Below are 15,419 nucleotides of genomic sequence, written 5' to 3' on the forward strand. Positions count from 1 at the left end.
CTTTCTGTAGAATTTTTTATTGGGGGTAGATAATTCTTTTCTTTTTATCGTTTTACTTCAATACCATTTTAACTTTATATTATATTATTTGATTTGTAATAAAAATAATAACAAAAATAATTAATCTTAAAACTTTTGAAAGTTAAATATTAGCAAAAGTAAAATTAATCTTTTAAAATGCTAAAAAATAATTTATAAATTGTAATTGATTTTATATAATTTAAAGAAAAATTAGTTTTTAGATAAAAAAATTAGTTTTTTTTAAATAAAAATATTTTTTTTATATGCAAAAACTAATTGTTTTTTCATGTAAAAATGGATTTTTTTAAAATTAATTTTTTATTTAAAATTAATTTGGCTTATTAACTTAAACAAAATTTTTTATTAATCAAACTCAAATTTATTTTTTTTGTTAATCTTAACCATATGTATTCCTACATATTAATAATAAATTTTAAAATAAAATAATTATATTTATAAATTTTATTTTAATATAAATACTAATATATTTTTTTATTAAAATTTTTTGCCTCTTCAAATATTTTTTTCAAGTTCCGTCTGTACTCCTACGTACTCTCATTTTTTATTAAATTAATTTGTATTGATGTAGAAAATTTGGAATCACAGGGCTATTTTAGTCATTTCATATAATATTTTAGTCTTGTCCATGTGTATCTAAACATAATACTAGACATTACATTAGTGTCTTGTCCATCGTATCCAAACACAATACACAAAAGATAATTTTTAATGTCTCCGTTCTATTGTCTCCATTTTAGTGTCATGTTCTATCCTGTCTCTAAAAACAAACGTAGCCTAGTAGACAGAGCTCCGATAACATCATCATCACTCAAAAAGTCATTCACTCTATGAGGAATAAAAAAGGGGAAAAAGGTTGGTTGGCCATCAAGATTGACCTGGAAAAAGCTTACGATAGACTTAAATGGAGATTTATCAAGGAGACCCTCTTGGATATCGATTTCCCTCAAAACTTCATTAATCTAACCCTCTCCTGTATCTCGACTGCCAAAATGAGAGTCCTATGGAATGGGGAGGAACTCGAGGAATTCTCTCCTACTAGAGGCCATCTCTCCTTATATTTTTGTTCTTTGCATTGAAAGGCTCTCCCAACTCATCAGCACAGCAGTGGATCAAGACGTTTGGAAGCCTATCCGCCTAAAGAAGGATGGGCCACCTATCTCCCATCTGTGCTTTGCGGTTGATATTATTCTTTTTGCAGACGCCAGAGTTGACCAAGCCAACATCATTAATAAGTGCCTCGAAGCTTTCTGTCAAAGCTCCGGCCAGAATGTTAGCAATGAGAAAACTAGAACCTTCTTCTCAAAAAATGTGGGGCACACGGTACGTACAGAGATAAGTAATGTCCTGCAGTTTGCCAGAACTGATGATTTGGGAAAATATTTGGGTGTCCCCGTTCTTCATTCAAAAGTAACAAAGCACACCTTTGAAGGCATCATCAACAAACTCCATGCTAGACTAAATTCTTGGAAAGCTTCCTCTCTCTCCCTGGCTAGAAGAACAACTTTGGTAAAATCTGTCTTTTCTTCAATGCCTTTGTACAATATGCAATCTGCTATACTACCTGCTACTACTTGTAATACTATTGATCATATTTATAAAAATTTTAGTTGGAGTACCACAGATCAAAATAAGAAGATACACCTTCTTAACTAGAAGAAGATCTGTGAGCCAAAACACTCTGCAGATTGGGCATTAGACATGTAAGCCATAGCAATCAAGCCTTTATGATGAAGGCCGGTTGGGGGGATTATAGCAAAAAAGGACGACCTTTAGGCTAGAGCCCTCCGATCAAAGTATGGTTGCGGTAACGACATTATGCCCAGAGGGGAGAAAAAGAGAAGCAATTCCAATCTTTAGAGGGGTATCTATGCTTCCTGGGAGAATGTTGAATGCAACTGCATTTGGAGAATTGGTGATGGAACCCGAATTCGCTTCTGGAATCATCACTGGGTTCCGGGTGCAAGACATTTGAGCGACTCTTCAATTCAGGTAAGTAGTGGTTTTAATTCTTCTGAGATGCTGATGGATTTTTGCGATATTTCAGAACAATGGGATGTGGGAAAGCTTCAATGGATGTTGCCAGAGAATATAGTCAAGAAAATTATTGCCATCTCTCCCCCGTCCCCTTGGAAGGAAGCCGATCATATAGTCTGGGGGCCTTCTTCGGACGGGACTTTCAGTGCAAAGTCAGCATACCAGGTGACCATGGAGGAACAGCATACTCAAAATAAGAACTTTCGATTGGTGTGGAATTGGCAGGGCCTTGAACGTATCAGAACCTTTCTATGGCTGGTGACTCATAACGCAATCCTTACGAACTCAGAAAGGAAGCGGAGACACTTAACTAATGATGACTCTTGCCCACAGTGCCAATGTCATGAGGAATCAGCCATCCATGTGCTTCGCGACTGTTTCTATGCCAAAAGCATATGGCAAAAGCTCTTCCCTCCCAATGGGATTAATTACTTCTTCAATACCGACCTCAACGAGTGGTTGCTTCAGAACCTGATGTCCAACAATACTTGGAGTTTCTTATTCGGTGTAGCAGTGTCATCTATTTAGTATCTTCGACACAAGCTTGTTTTTAATGGTGATTCAGTTCTTGTCACGATAGCCGTAAACTAGATTCGAGCGCGGTCGGAGGAGTTCGGTAGAGTGGCTAGAAGCAACTTAAAAGTGTGGAATACCCAAACTACTGGTGACTGTTCTATAAGATGGTCTCGACCTGAGGAGGGGTGTATTAAGGTTAATGTTGATGGTTCCTGGTTTTGCCACAAAAACAATGCTGCTTGTGGCGGTATCTTCAAAGATTCGGAGGGAAGATTTTTGAAGGGGTTCTCCTGCAACATGGGGAATTGCTCAATTATGCATGCGGAATTGTGGGCAGTCATTCATGGGCTTAATATTGCTACAACTAACGGTTATCATAACTTTGTTATGGAATCCGACTCGGCTGCTGCCATAAACTTTATTAACCATGGCTGCTCCCCAACTCATCCTTGTGCTCCGCTGGTTCAGGATATCCGTATATTGGCGGTCCGGGTCCATAAAATCACTTGGATACACTCCCTTCGTGAAGCTAATTCCGTGGCGGATCTCCTTACTAAGAAGGGACAAGATCTCCCTGTTGGTTTGCACCTGTTTGACCAAGCCCACCTTGTATTAGTTATGCCTTTCTTTGTGACTGTTTTGAAACCATCAAGTTAAGGGGGTCTTAAACTCTTGCTCCCCTCTTGCTTATTGGCGTTTTCTTCTCTCTTGGCATCCTTGATCCCCTTTTGATCACAAAAAAAAAAAAAATCCTAACCAGACAATTTTAAATAACTGCAATTAATAATTAATAATTTTATTTTTTTTAAAAAATAAAATTTAAATAATCACTAATTAATGATAATTAATTAATATAAAGTACAATTTAAAAACATTTATTAACTTGTTGTTAGTTAGACCCTTGTTGATTATCTAATAAGATTGTTTAATTATTTGATAATATTTGATTAAATTATTTAACATAATATGTATCAACATCGTAACTATATCGTCTTTACATAAAAATATTTTCATATGGAAGTCACCATTTTTATAGGAGTGATTATTTTTTCTATTAAATTTTAATTAGTATAATTTTTTTTGAGTTGGTTTAATTTAATATTTGGATTAAGAATATAAATATATATAAGAGTAGCTTTTTAAAATGCACTTATTCATCTAATAGGGAGACAAATTAAACCACTCAACGCAGTCGTAGATTTAATGGACCAAGTAGTTTGAACTTAAGCTGTTAAGCATGTTAGCAATGTCTTGTATTTCACGTCGTCGTTTTAATTTAACCTTGAATCTTTGATTTCGCGTAACCAAATTCTAAAAGAGAATGCTTAATTGAATGAGTTAGAACTTAAAAGGAGAATGATGCAGAAATCGTAGCCGCCCAAATCTATTTGGCCCTAACGGGTATGACTTTTGTGCAGCGAGTTTTACTGTTGACATTTTCATTCAGAATTCACCGTTGACATTTGACATTTGACGCTCCCTACTTTTCAAAATTAAGGCTAACCGGTGTTATTTACTTCAGAATTAACGAAATAACTACTACTTGCAATGGAGGGGCAGTTTGGGGACCCACACATATATATGTTATTAAAGTAATTTGTGTCAGATGCTTATTTGCTTAGATAGTACTCCGTATGGAGTAACAGTTATTGCGCAAAGTCGATACTAGAAACTAGATACATACAACTGTCACCAGAGCTATATTTATTGTGTGAAAGTTTCTCATATACTATTGTCTGAATCAATTTGAACCATATGATATCCTCCAGGGTTAAGAGCATTTGCCATAGGCACCACAAACGATGATGGAATAAATTAATATGATATATTATGGAGAGAATTGGGAAAGAACTATTGAAACAGGGATTAGTTTGGAAAGAATCTGGTAAAACTTTTTGCTCATCAAATGTAATTCTAAATTGGTTCGGGAGAAAAAGAATCGGTTATATATTGACATGGAGATCATAGGATCGTTTTATATGCATTTGAAGGAGAGCTTCCAGCAAGTAAGGAACAAATACGACAAGACGCAGGACTTGTAACATGTTAGATTGCATGTTCATATCAAATCAAATTACAGTATACCTCGTTTTGATAATTTTTTTTTTTTGCTTTTTTCTTTTGTAGTTTCTAATTTTTTTTCCAGTTTACCGCATCTTTTAACCTAATAGCCTAAGAATTATTTCATTGTCAATAGATTACTGTATGTGTAAGACAAGATTCGAACCAACACTTGCTTAAACAAATTAATAAATTAATCACTAGACCAACCTAATTTAATTTTTATAATTTTTAACTTATTCATTTAGAAAAAAAAAAAACTCAGATCTCTTTGTACCTATTTTTCGTAAGATGCTTGCTAGTTGCTACTTCCCAAACAAGATTAGCATAATAATAATAAGACGGATATTTACTTCTTTGGTTCTCAACAAATTTTGGACTAAATACTTTAATTTTCAGCTAAAATTAATTACTCAATTTATTCCTAGTAATTAATTCTATTAGTTATTTGGGTTCTTTGTTCCGTCAACTCTAATGGGGGATAAAATAGTCCATGTCCCCCCTGTTCGAAAACGATGCCATTCTTTCTCAATTTTTATCGTATCTTGCATAACCCTAACATTCATACTCTCCTTCTTTATTTTCATAGTCTTTTTTTCCATCTTCTCCTTCCTCCTCTTCAACTCCAAGATCAAACCATGGTGTAACTGCCACGCATGTCGCACCTATCTCAACATGTCATAGACCACACACTTTCCAAATTTCTATGACTGGTACACCCACCACAAGCATCCACCTCTACGTCCTCGATAACAACAACACTTTCAACTCCGACAACATCCACAACATCCTCAAGATCAAGTTCCACAACTACCCTAAGAGCATACATTTTTTCCATTCTCCAACAAGCAATATAAATTGTTGGATATTAGAACATGATGAGAAGATTCTTCTTCGACATCATATGCAAATTCTCATTTGGAATAGATCCCAAGTGCTTCATTCCATCTCTTCCGGAGTCCAAACTGGCTGACAGCTTCGACCTCACATCCAAGCTATCGGTACAGCGAACAATGTCGCCATCACCGCTCATATGAAAACTAAAGCGATTACTGAACATTGGTTCGGAGAAGAAGCTGAAGGAAGCGATCAGAGTAGTGGATAATGTGGCCATGAAGATGATAGGGCAGAAGAGGAGGGAGATGGCGACGACGACGACGACGACGGGTCTTAACAAATCGAACTTGCTATCTAGATTCATTGGATCCATCGAAAACAACAAGTACTTGAGAGACATAGTCATTAGTTTTATTAGTTTTATGAGTATGATGAATTGGTTGAGAACAAGTTGAAGATTTTTCTTGTTGTGAACATTAAAGTTGCAGAGTGTGCATTGTGTAGCTTGTGTAGCTTGAAATTGCAGTGTTAGACTATTAGAATTATACGAGATATAATGAAAATTGGAGAAAAACAGTGTTGTTTCCGAATAGAAAGCTCAGGGACCATTTTGTCCCTCCGTCAAAATTATCAAGGACTATTTTATCCTCCGTTAGAGTTGATGGAACAAAGGACCTAAGTAACTAACGGAGTTAATTGTTAGAGACTAATCGAATAATTAATTTTAATTAGAAACTAAAATGTCTAGTCCAAAACTTTTTGGAGACCAAAACGAATAAATACTCTAATAATAATAATAATAATTTTGAAAATTTTTGAAAAGTAAAACTAAAACATACCTAAAGTATTGAAGAGTGAAGACCTGAACCGAGAAGCAGAGAAAGGAACAAGCGAGGTGACCAAATGATGACCGCGTAGAGGAGAGCCAGAGCATCGGACTGCATAGGAGACGACAGTGATTGCTAGGCCTTTGGGAAGTGAGGACTTTGACGGCGATGACGACTACAGGCAGCGAAGGCAATAACACTCGGAGAAGGTGACAAAGGCAAAAAGAAGGAAGCTGGCGAGGGATGGTGATGTCGGCAACAAAGGGCATGCGACGGCCCGATAGGAGGAAGAAGATGGAACAGAGCTAGGAGTGAGGCACGACTCTAATATGGAGGACATTTTGGTCATTTACCTACTTGCTAAATAACAAAAGGAAAATAGGGAACCTTATCGTACATGGTATACTAGTGTTCCAATTAAGTGAATGGAACATTTGAAAATTAATTGCAAGCAAACCATGAAAAGAAAAAATAACGTCAAATAATTCAGCTCAGACTTAAGAGTGGTAATTGACTAATTGTGCTTCTGGTAACCGAATATCGATGTGAATGTTTCAATAATGAACTGATAATTGGATTGAATATTACACCCGCCATATTACGGCAGCCTCTTATAAAAGCAATGCAAAATGAACAAAATAGCATTGCAAACAATGTGATCTACTTTATTCGCCAATTATACAGTAATCACTGCACCGGCTGAACTAAATGTCTAACAATTAAATCTCATAAAACTTTAACAAAAATTTACTGTGCAGTTGATTCTTTCAGATATGCAATAAGATCAGCGCGTTCCTGGGGTTTCTTAAGACCTGGAAACACCATCTTTGTCCCTGGAATATACTGCAAAAGAGGGTAAAAAAAGGTCACAAAAAAAAAAAAAACACAAGTCAACGACGTCTTGCATGGCATACAGATTTTCTTAATGCCACAATTGAACGAAATATGTCAGTGATGATTACCTTTTTGGGGTTAAGCAAGTAATCATATAGGGTCTTTTCCTCCCAAGTCACAGCCATGCTCTTGTTAGCAGCAGAATAGGAGTATCCAGGAGTAGTGCCTGACTGCCTTCCAAACAAACCATTCAGATTAGGTCCTGAAATTATAAATAAAGGTGACGGTTTCAGCCTTCAGAATTGACAATGACATTATTCAAAAAGAACACACAGGTAACGCATAAAATCAATTCTATAACTGCCTCAAGTGGTTATGGTCAGTAATCAAGTATCATGTTTATTATACACACTGCTAAATGCTCTTCAGCTTAAAACTATTTGTAAAAATCGAACCGAATTGTGTTAAGATTCTCTAATTCAAATTTAAACCATCCGGAATCATGTTAAAAGAACAATCCAATGTTTCCATTCATATAATCACATCAACAAACCGCATTTACAATAACATCTTACAACTATTACCATCTGTTCTAAAATTTTAAGCAGATCTGAATAACTAGGATTAAAGCACACTTAATGCACGATAACAATTACGATAAAAACGTGAAATGCAAAACTAGCGTCCGATCTGCAGATCTAGGCCTTAACTCGCTTAAATACAATAAGAAAAGCATTAATGAAGAAACATGCAAACACGATTCAATCCGAAATCGAAAATATCGATCACATATAAAAACAAATCGTATGAATAGCGAGGAATGAAGGAGGGAGCTAACCTTGTTTGTGGCCGGCACCTTTCTCGACGGTATGGCACTGAGCGCACTTGGTCTTGAAGATTTTCTCGCCGGACTTGGAGTCGCCGGGAGGTGCCTGGTCAAAAGACGCCATTAATGCTGCGTTTGTTTTCTCGGGAAAAGGGAATGAGAATGTGAAAACTAAACTAATGGCACAGAAGAGAAGAACGCGAGGGTTGTAAAGAAAGATTTATATATATAGGGATTCGAGGGAGAAGGTGGGAAATTGAAAATGGAACGCGGTCGCCACGGTGCTTCAAACGCAGCCCTAACTTTTTCCGCTGACGTGGACCCTTTTTGGCCCTCTAATTATTCCCTTTGGTCAGTGGCGTTAGCGTGAGGCTTAGGTCAAGTTCGGTTTTTCACTTTTTCATGAGATTTGTTTTCTAATGAAAAAGTGCTACAAGAATAAATAAATCAAGCTGTTTATTTATTTTATTTATTGTTTGATAGGTAATGTAAATTTGTCATCCTTGTTTCAAATTAAATTTTTTAGAACAATTTTTAAAATTTAAATTATAATAAAAATCATGATTTCTTATTGCTGTTATGTTAAATAATAAAATAAATGACTTGATTTATTTTTAGAGTTTTTAAAATTTCTCGTGTTTTCCTTGTGCTATGTAAAGGGACTCTGCATAAGTTAGGTAAGCGATTATCAAACTTGTAACCCTTATTTAGTTTGAATAAAACTAGTATTGCCAATTATTGACCTTGTGCTTATATAAGAATCTTTTTTGGTGAAGCCATTGAAGCACAATCCACTTAGGTTTGGTAAAACGAATAAATTCTTATTCTAATAACGTGTTTAAATTTTAGAATATTTATTATATAAAATAATCTACTAATACAAATATTAATTTAGACAAGTGTTCCATGGATCCTAATTTTGTGGATTTTCTTGGGTTCTATATGAATGCTACCAAGTAAAACACTTGATCTAGATGTTTATAAATTAGAATTAATAGATATAGATGCCTAAATATAACGAATATTTTCAGTCAAGAACTTGGTGCTAAGGTTATCATTTTAATTCTCCCTTTAGAAATGTCATAATTGTTTCAATATTTTTTTACGTGTGAAACAATTAAAAAGGTCCTGCTAGCTACCATTTACCAAGAGGTCGAAGATTTTGAAATACTCTGTTCAGGAGAGTTTCCTTTAATTTTAAGAGATGACCAAAACTTTATGAATGATAATATTGATGGAAGAGACTCGTTAGTCATTTCACTAGTAATGTGTTCAAATCCACACCCAACCTCATCAGATTCTCATGGTCGTCATATCTAATATAATCTAAACTATAGTTTCATCTACCCACCTCTCCTACTAAAAAGATACAAGCATTGATTAATTCTTAAAGTAAACTCTCAATCTTTCCCCTAACCGAAACATAGGAAGACAAAGTAGTTCCTCAAGAAATTGACAACTTCGTCTCATCATAATTTTTAAAACATAGACATATTGGCGCTTCCATAACTGAGTAGATTTTTACAAAATGACTAATCTATCACTTTCTTTTAAATGATGAGAAAAATTTTGTCAATTTCAAATTCTGAGGCAACTTTGTCCTCTATCATTTTTGTTAGGGCTGAAATTCGAGGTTTAATACTAATACTAAAATGTAAACCACAAGAACTAGAAACAACAAAGTAAGGCACCCATTGTCACTCCAAGTAGTATGATTCTTGGTTTATCTAATGCCTGTTTCAGGGTTTTGAAAAGGCTGGCTTGCGGAGGCCAGGTATCTGCATAAACCAAGAATTTTGTGAACCAAATATTTAGTAATTAGTAGCAGAATAGTCAAATCACATCTAAAATATTTAAAAAATAAAAAGAAAATTACTAAATTTAGGAGAAAGCAATCGTTGTACAACAACGGAATCAACTATACCCTTTTTGTTCTTAAATAAATTCAAACTTCCATTACTTTTTTATGCAATAGTTCTTATATTGCATGATGCAAGTAATGTGACAGCAAATCACCATTCAAACAGTGGATGAAGGCCTAAAGGGTGGATGTTACATATATGCATGTATGCAAGAATGGTTGTAATCATAATACTGAGAGCTTAATAAAGCAGGTTGGTATTGCTTCTTGACTTCTTATCATACTCAAATGGGATGAAAAACACCATTTTCCAGTATTTGAAGTGACAGCTTGCAATGGATGGTACCAACTTAATGAAATCTGTCTAGAATGGAGAATATAAAAGATGAGGCATTCGTACCTCAACTCCATGAGGGCCTATTCGGTTGCGAGAAATAAAGTTTATAACCAGATTTGCAAATTCTTCAGGTGAATCTTCCTGAATATAGTGCTAGAATATGTTAGATGATAAATTAGAGGGAAGGAAAGAGAGAGAGAGAGGGGGGGGGGGGGTTAAAAATTGAAGCAAAATTCATAGTTATTTTGAACCTGAATAGCATGCCCCGTATGTCTGACAACTATCATTTGAAACTTCCCTTGCATTTGACCGATTGTGAGAGACCTGTTAGATAAACATAGCCAAGAAAAATATCAGAATTTCGTTGAACAATTCATCTATCTTCTCACAACATCATAAGGATAAAAGAATAGGACAAACAAAATAACAAAATATAGAATGTTCCTTTACACTTCAATTATTTATTATTTATAGAACATCAAAGTCATATTAGTATCTCAATCTTATATCCATCTTCATACTAATATATGGTGCTTCCCAAGATGATGCTGAAAGTGACCTTGTACTTAACTACTTAGACCATACAGTTGTCACCAATGATTTTTTATAGAGATAAGTCTAGTTCTAGAATAAAATTTGCATCCGATTGTTTAATTCCATTCTAACTATTGAAATTGACAAACTAACGCAATGAAACGTTTCAATGAAATCCTCAAATACAATTCGAAGAATACTACAAAAATACAAAGTAGTTTAAAGGTGCTTACTTGTCCAATCTATCTGTTCCTGCTAATAACAGCAGCTTTGGAACCGGACACGACAAAAATTTATCCGAGAGACCTTCATACCTGAAAATAAGAATAATAATGTTAATAATAATAATAATAATAACTGTTGGATGGGTTGATCAAGGCACCATGAAAGTCACATTATATTTGACACAATTTAGCGTAGTTGTATTTTTGCAGAATCAAGTAACATATCCGTGCAATAAGAAAATATTTCAATATATAATTTATTAACTCTCAGAAATAAAAGACCAAACAGACAAGTTTTATGGAAAGAAAAGGCCAATGAGCACAACTTCAAATTAAGTTTCCAAGGTTGAGAGTCTATATAGAAAGAGACATTGTCAAAATCCATATGCATGCAAATATCCAAACAACAGTCCTAGAGAGCAAGCAATTCAGATGCGGGCTAAATAAATCATCCAGGAATTACAATCGTACTGAAGTTTGCTATCCCTTAAATAGAGAGCACATTTAGAATGCCAATGGTTTTATCTATAACTTTCTAGCTACAAAGTAGTAAACAGAAAAATAATAAAATAATATCGATTAATGTACCATTCTTTCCAATATTGTTCAGTCTTCTCCAGCTCTGTGCGGTAAACATAACTGCAGCATCAATATAAAGAACAAGCCAATCAAGTAAAAAACCAGGAACCAAAGTCTTCAAAACCAGGTTGTTTAGATTGATAATTGAAGAAAGCTATCTCTTGGATTGTTCTACCCAAGTACCCAATATTACGAAAGGCTAAGAGTACCAACCATTTCTTTGAATCATCATACTTTAAGGTGCTGGGGATTGAAACACGAGCAGAATCAACATTCCTTAACGAGCCACCCCTGACACTCCATTCAATCTGCACAGAAGCAATTTCAGCTCAACCCAAATGTTAACTTTCTGCAAAAACATCACAAGTACCAGTATAACCTATAGCTACTATCAGACTCTACATTAGATAGGTCCATTAACACAAGCATATGACATGCAATAATTGCCTCGAACAATTATACAATTTGCTAACAAATGGAAGAACAAAAACATTACTACACAACCAATTCACATGCAATAAGCTATAAAAATCATATGCTCCAGCTTATTAAGGCTAAAAGGTACATATTCTTTGTCCACTATTGTCTTTGCTTAACATTAGTTAAGCGAATTCCCTCAAACAAGAAATTTTTTAGGTGCTCATGCTTCTTGCCACCAGTTGTGGGGTGCTTCCAGCAGCTTAAAGGGACCATATGAATTAACTAATTTGCCATGAAATGAAACTAGTAAATTAATTCTCAATTCAAAAGTTAAAAATACAAAAATCGTGGCCTTCTATATATTTTAATTCATGGACTTCCAACAAAAATTTTTAGAAGTTGCAAAATCAATTTCTAGGACTAGGACTAGGAACAATTCTAAAGCAGAGCCCAATATTCAGGAAGTAAACAATAAATTAGGTTGACATGCAAAGGGAAATATTAAAATAATTATTTAACAATTGCAAAACAAACAACAACAAATGTAAGAAAATAAGTAAGATTTCAAGTGACACACAATTGTCCCAACCAGATCAGATAAAACTTGTAAATCAAATAGAAAACTATAGACTCATAGCTTACAGCTTTTTCAAGACTAGAAAAATGTTGCACCCTACTTGATAGGATTTTCTGCATATGAATTAGCGAAGCCATTGCTGTTCCCTGAAATTTTTGTTACTCGATATCAGTGCCACTGAGTAATTGGTCATTAGAAACAATAAGTTGAAATTAACTAGGAACCAACCTCTACAACATCCACAACTACCAACCCAGCCAAGGTAGACAATGATCTCCTTGCAGCAACATGCACAGCAATTGACCCTCCCATGCTTTGATGATGAAATAAATTTTTATCAATGATTGTTAACATCATTATCATATTTAAAAATCATTACTATATTAGAAGGAAAGAAAAAAAATGGTACAGAGGTTAGTTCACCAAATATTTGATAGAATAATATATTATTAATTTAAGGATATAATATCAAAGAGAAAAGTGGAGGCTCTACAAACACATTCAGCTTAAAATAGACAACCTAAGTCGGCAAGAGCAAAAGCGAAATCAAACAATCATGCCTTATAGCCATATAGAATATCAAGAACTGAACCGATAACCCCGAAAAATTTCTCTCGTTAAAACCAAATTCACCAATCACATTATGCAAAATGCTTACAATCCATGTATGAGGGTTAGGAAGATAGTAAAGCTTTTAAATAACAGGAATCAAATCAATACTTCTATTACAGAACCACCTTCCTACTAAGATGACAAAAAAGGAATACCTGTGACCAACAAGGATAATTGCTGGTGGGGATTCTCCATATAATTGCTTTATAACAGCTATTACATCATTGCACATGGTCTGCATGAAAAGATGGTTATATAATGAACAGTATAACAGCCAGCATGCTGAATATAGTACACATCCTCACACAAAACAATCTTATTGAATCTATTTATTACATTGTACCTCAACAGATAAGTCAAGATCATTATCTGACACTGACTTCCCATGACCTCGGAAGTCCATTGCAACTACCCTAGCTTTCTCCTTAATTTTACTTGCAGATAAAGCAAATGAAAGCCTGTAGAAAATAAATGCGTGAATGAAATATTCATCAGACTACAACCTACTAAATAATTATAGCAACTACGAGTAATACCACATAAAATTAGACTTGACACGTTTAAGAGAATGGTTATACTAATTGTAAGCAAAGAAAAATAAGATTGCAAAGACTTCAATTTTGGTAATCAAATTGCTATACCAGCTACTCTCCTTTTTCAAATCAAGCATATACTGCGAATTGCTCCTAATTCAACATATCCATTTACCACTTGATTTAATTTTAGTGGGTCTTACACTCAGGCTGTCAGGCATAACAATTCTAGTTCCCATGAATCATAATACTCCATTAATCAAAATTTGAAGAGATAACTAAGATAATAAGAGAGATTTAGCAATGAAACTAGGTAAGCATACCCAGAATAACCACCACCATGTAAACAAAACACAACGGGTCCCTCAGTTCCTGACATGTACACATGAAATACCTAAATAGATGGGAAAATGAAATGCTTTATTGTTGTTACAAAGAATAATCATTTAATTGTGTGGAAAAAAAAGCAGTGGCAAGGGTTTAGGTTTAGGGGACTAACGTCATTGGAATTGGGAATAGCAACATCTTGTTCTTTATCAAAGTAGATGGACCAATCTACAGGTAAATATTTCTCCAAGGAACTCCTGCAACAAGAAATTAACAGCTAAAATGAACCGAAGAAACGATCATAAATGCAATCATGCATATAGAAGAGAGTAATGGGCGGTGGGAGCTGAAAAGATCGCAGAGAGAGAGAGAGAGAGAGAGAGAGAGAGAGAGAGAGAAGGTTACTTATTTGAGGGAGGGCGTTGAGGAACGGAATCGAAAGCTGAGGGGGAAGTTTGTTGGGGATGATCGGAGTCAGCGTCATCTTCAGGGAGGGTAGCCATGTGAGATTCAGAGGAATCCATCGCTCTCTCTCTTTTCTTTTTCTCTTTCTCTTTGTTGTGTCGATCTGCAAGCTTTTCTTTTTAGCAGAGAGTATGAGTCTGATATCAAATGTGCTTTCACTTCGCCATGTCTTCCCTCTTCTGACATCACACATGTACGAATCCGATCATATCTTCTATTTGTTACTAGACAAAAATTTAAAAGAGCACTAGAATTTTTTTTAATATTTTTTATTATTAATTTATTTTTTTTTTAAATTTTACCGATTTTTTTTATTATTATAAAGATGGGCAACCAAATAGTAAACCCCATGCTGTAGGACATTGACACTTGGCTAAAAATATAATGTTCATGTTTTCTCTAAGTCTGACGCGTGAAAACAAACAAAGTTGAGAACCTTCCCTTCTTTTTCCAGAAATTAATTTAGATACGGAGTAAAGGAGAGCGTTATTCAACAATATTAATACATACTGTCTTATTCATATATGTAAACTCAAAATATGTAGAGACTTGCAAAATGCAGATCACGTTTTGCATAAGAAAAAAAAAGCAATTACAAAACGTAATACAAAACGCAAGCTGTGTTTGACACGACGAGAGTAGCAACTTAAAGGTGTCTTATATGTCTCTTGCATGTAGACAATAACTGATTATTTGACTATTTTAAACGGCTTAAAACAGATTGTGTTTAACAAGTGATAAATACAAATCAGAGAGAGAGAGAGTCGGAACATAGTGAAACTCAGGGAGAAAGTGGGAGTGGGAAACAGAGGGAGGGGTAAGCGTAGAGAACTTGACAAGGATCCAAGGGTTTGGAATCGAGAAGAGTATCGGCGACTGAAAAATGAATCTTTCTCTGTTTTTGTGAGTAATCTGCCAAATGACATATCCAAGAGAGAATTATTCCATTTGTTCAACTGGACGGGACGCATCA

The 15,419-nt window shown here is 34.7% G+C and overlaps 2 protein-coding genes across 2 annotated transcripts; both read right to left on the minus strand.

The window, feature by feature from the left end:
- Positions 1 to 6,827: 6,827 nt before the first annotated feature.
- On the minus strand, positions 6,828 to 8,181 carry LOC107643157 (cytochrome c). Its single transcript, XM_016346731.3, has 3 exons — positions 7,990 to 8,181; positions 7,280 to 7,413; positions 6,828 to 7,160 (listed from the first exon to the last, which is right to left on the minus strand). Exons 1-3 carry the CDS (start codon positions 8,099 to 8,101, stop codon positions 7,065 to 7,067), a joined length of 342 nt encoding a protein of 113 aa, XP_016202217.1. The 5' UTR covers positions 8,102 to 8,181; the 3' UTR covers positions 6,828 to 7,064.
- A 1,027-nt stretch (positions 8,182 to 9,208) lies between these two features.
- On the minus strand, positions 9,209 to 14,671 carry LOC107643156 (esterase/lipase/thioesterase family protein). Its single transcript, XM_016346730.3, has 13 exons — positions 14,387 to 14,671; positions 14,154 to 14,238; positions 13,978 to 14,048; positions 13,465 to 13,579; positions 13,277 to 13,356; positions 12,738 to 12,822; positions 12,575 to 12,655; positions 11,726 to 11,820; positions 11,522 to 11,572; positions 10,943 to 11,023; positions 10,427 to 10,499; positions 10,239 to 10,316; positions 9,209 to 9,755 (listed from the first exon to the last, which is right to left on the minus strand). Exons 1-13 carry the CDS (start codon positions 14,503 to 14,505, stop codon positions 9,717 to 9,719), a joined length of 1,053 nt encoding a protein of 350 aa, XP_016202216.1. The 5' UTR covers positions 14,506 to 14,671; the 3' UTR covers positions 9,209 to 9,716.
- Positions 14,672 to 15,419: the final 748 nt, after the last annotated feature.

Source organism: Arachis ipaensis, chromosome B5 (genome assembly GCF_059453495.1).
Source record: "Arachis ipaensis isolate K30076 ecotype BB chromosome B5, ASM5945349v1, whole genome shotgun sequence".
Lineage (NCBI taxonomy): Eukaryota > Viridiplantae > Streptophyta > Magnoliopsida > Fabales > Fabaceae > Arachis > Arachis ipaensis.

Bases quoted from the DNA above. Each gene is read 5' to 3' on its own strand.
- LOC107643157 (XM_016346731.3), bottom strand. From the start codon at position 8,101: ATGGCGTCTTTTGACCAGGCACCTCCCGGCGACTCCAAGTCCGGCGAG. The intron at 7,414-7,989 runs GTTAGCTCCCTC...TTATAATTTCAG, and splicing joins AGGTGCCGGCCACAAACAAG to GACCTAATCTGAATGGTTTG. The intron at 7,161-7,279 runs GTAATCATCACT...CCTCTTTTGCAG, and splicing joins ACTTGCTTAACCCCAAAAAG to TATATTCCAGGGACAAAGAT.
- LOC107643156 (XM_016346730.3), bottom strand. From the start codon at position 14,505: ATGGATTCCTCTGAATCTCACATGGCTACCCTCCCTGAAGATGACGCT. The intron at 13,357-13,464 runs GTACAATGTAAT...CTTTTCATGCAG, and splicing joins ATCTTGACTTATCTGTTGAG to ACCATGTGCAATGATGTAAT. The intron at 11,024-11,521 runs GTACATTAATCG...TCTTATTTTCAG, and splicing joins GAACAATATTGGAAAGAATG to GTATGAAGGTCTCTCGGATA.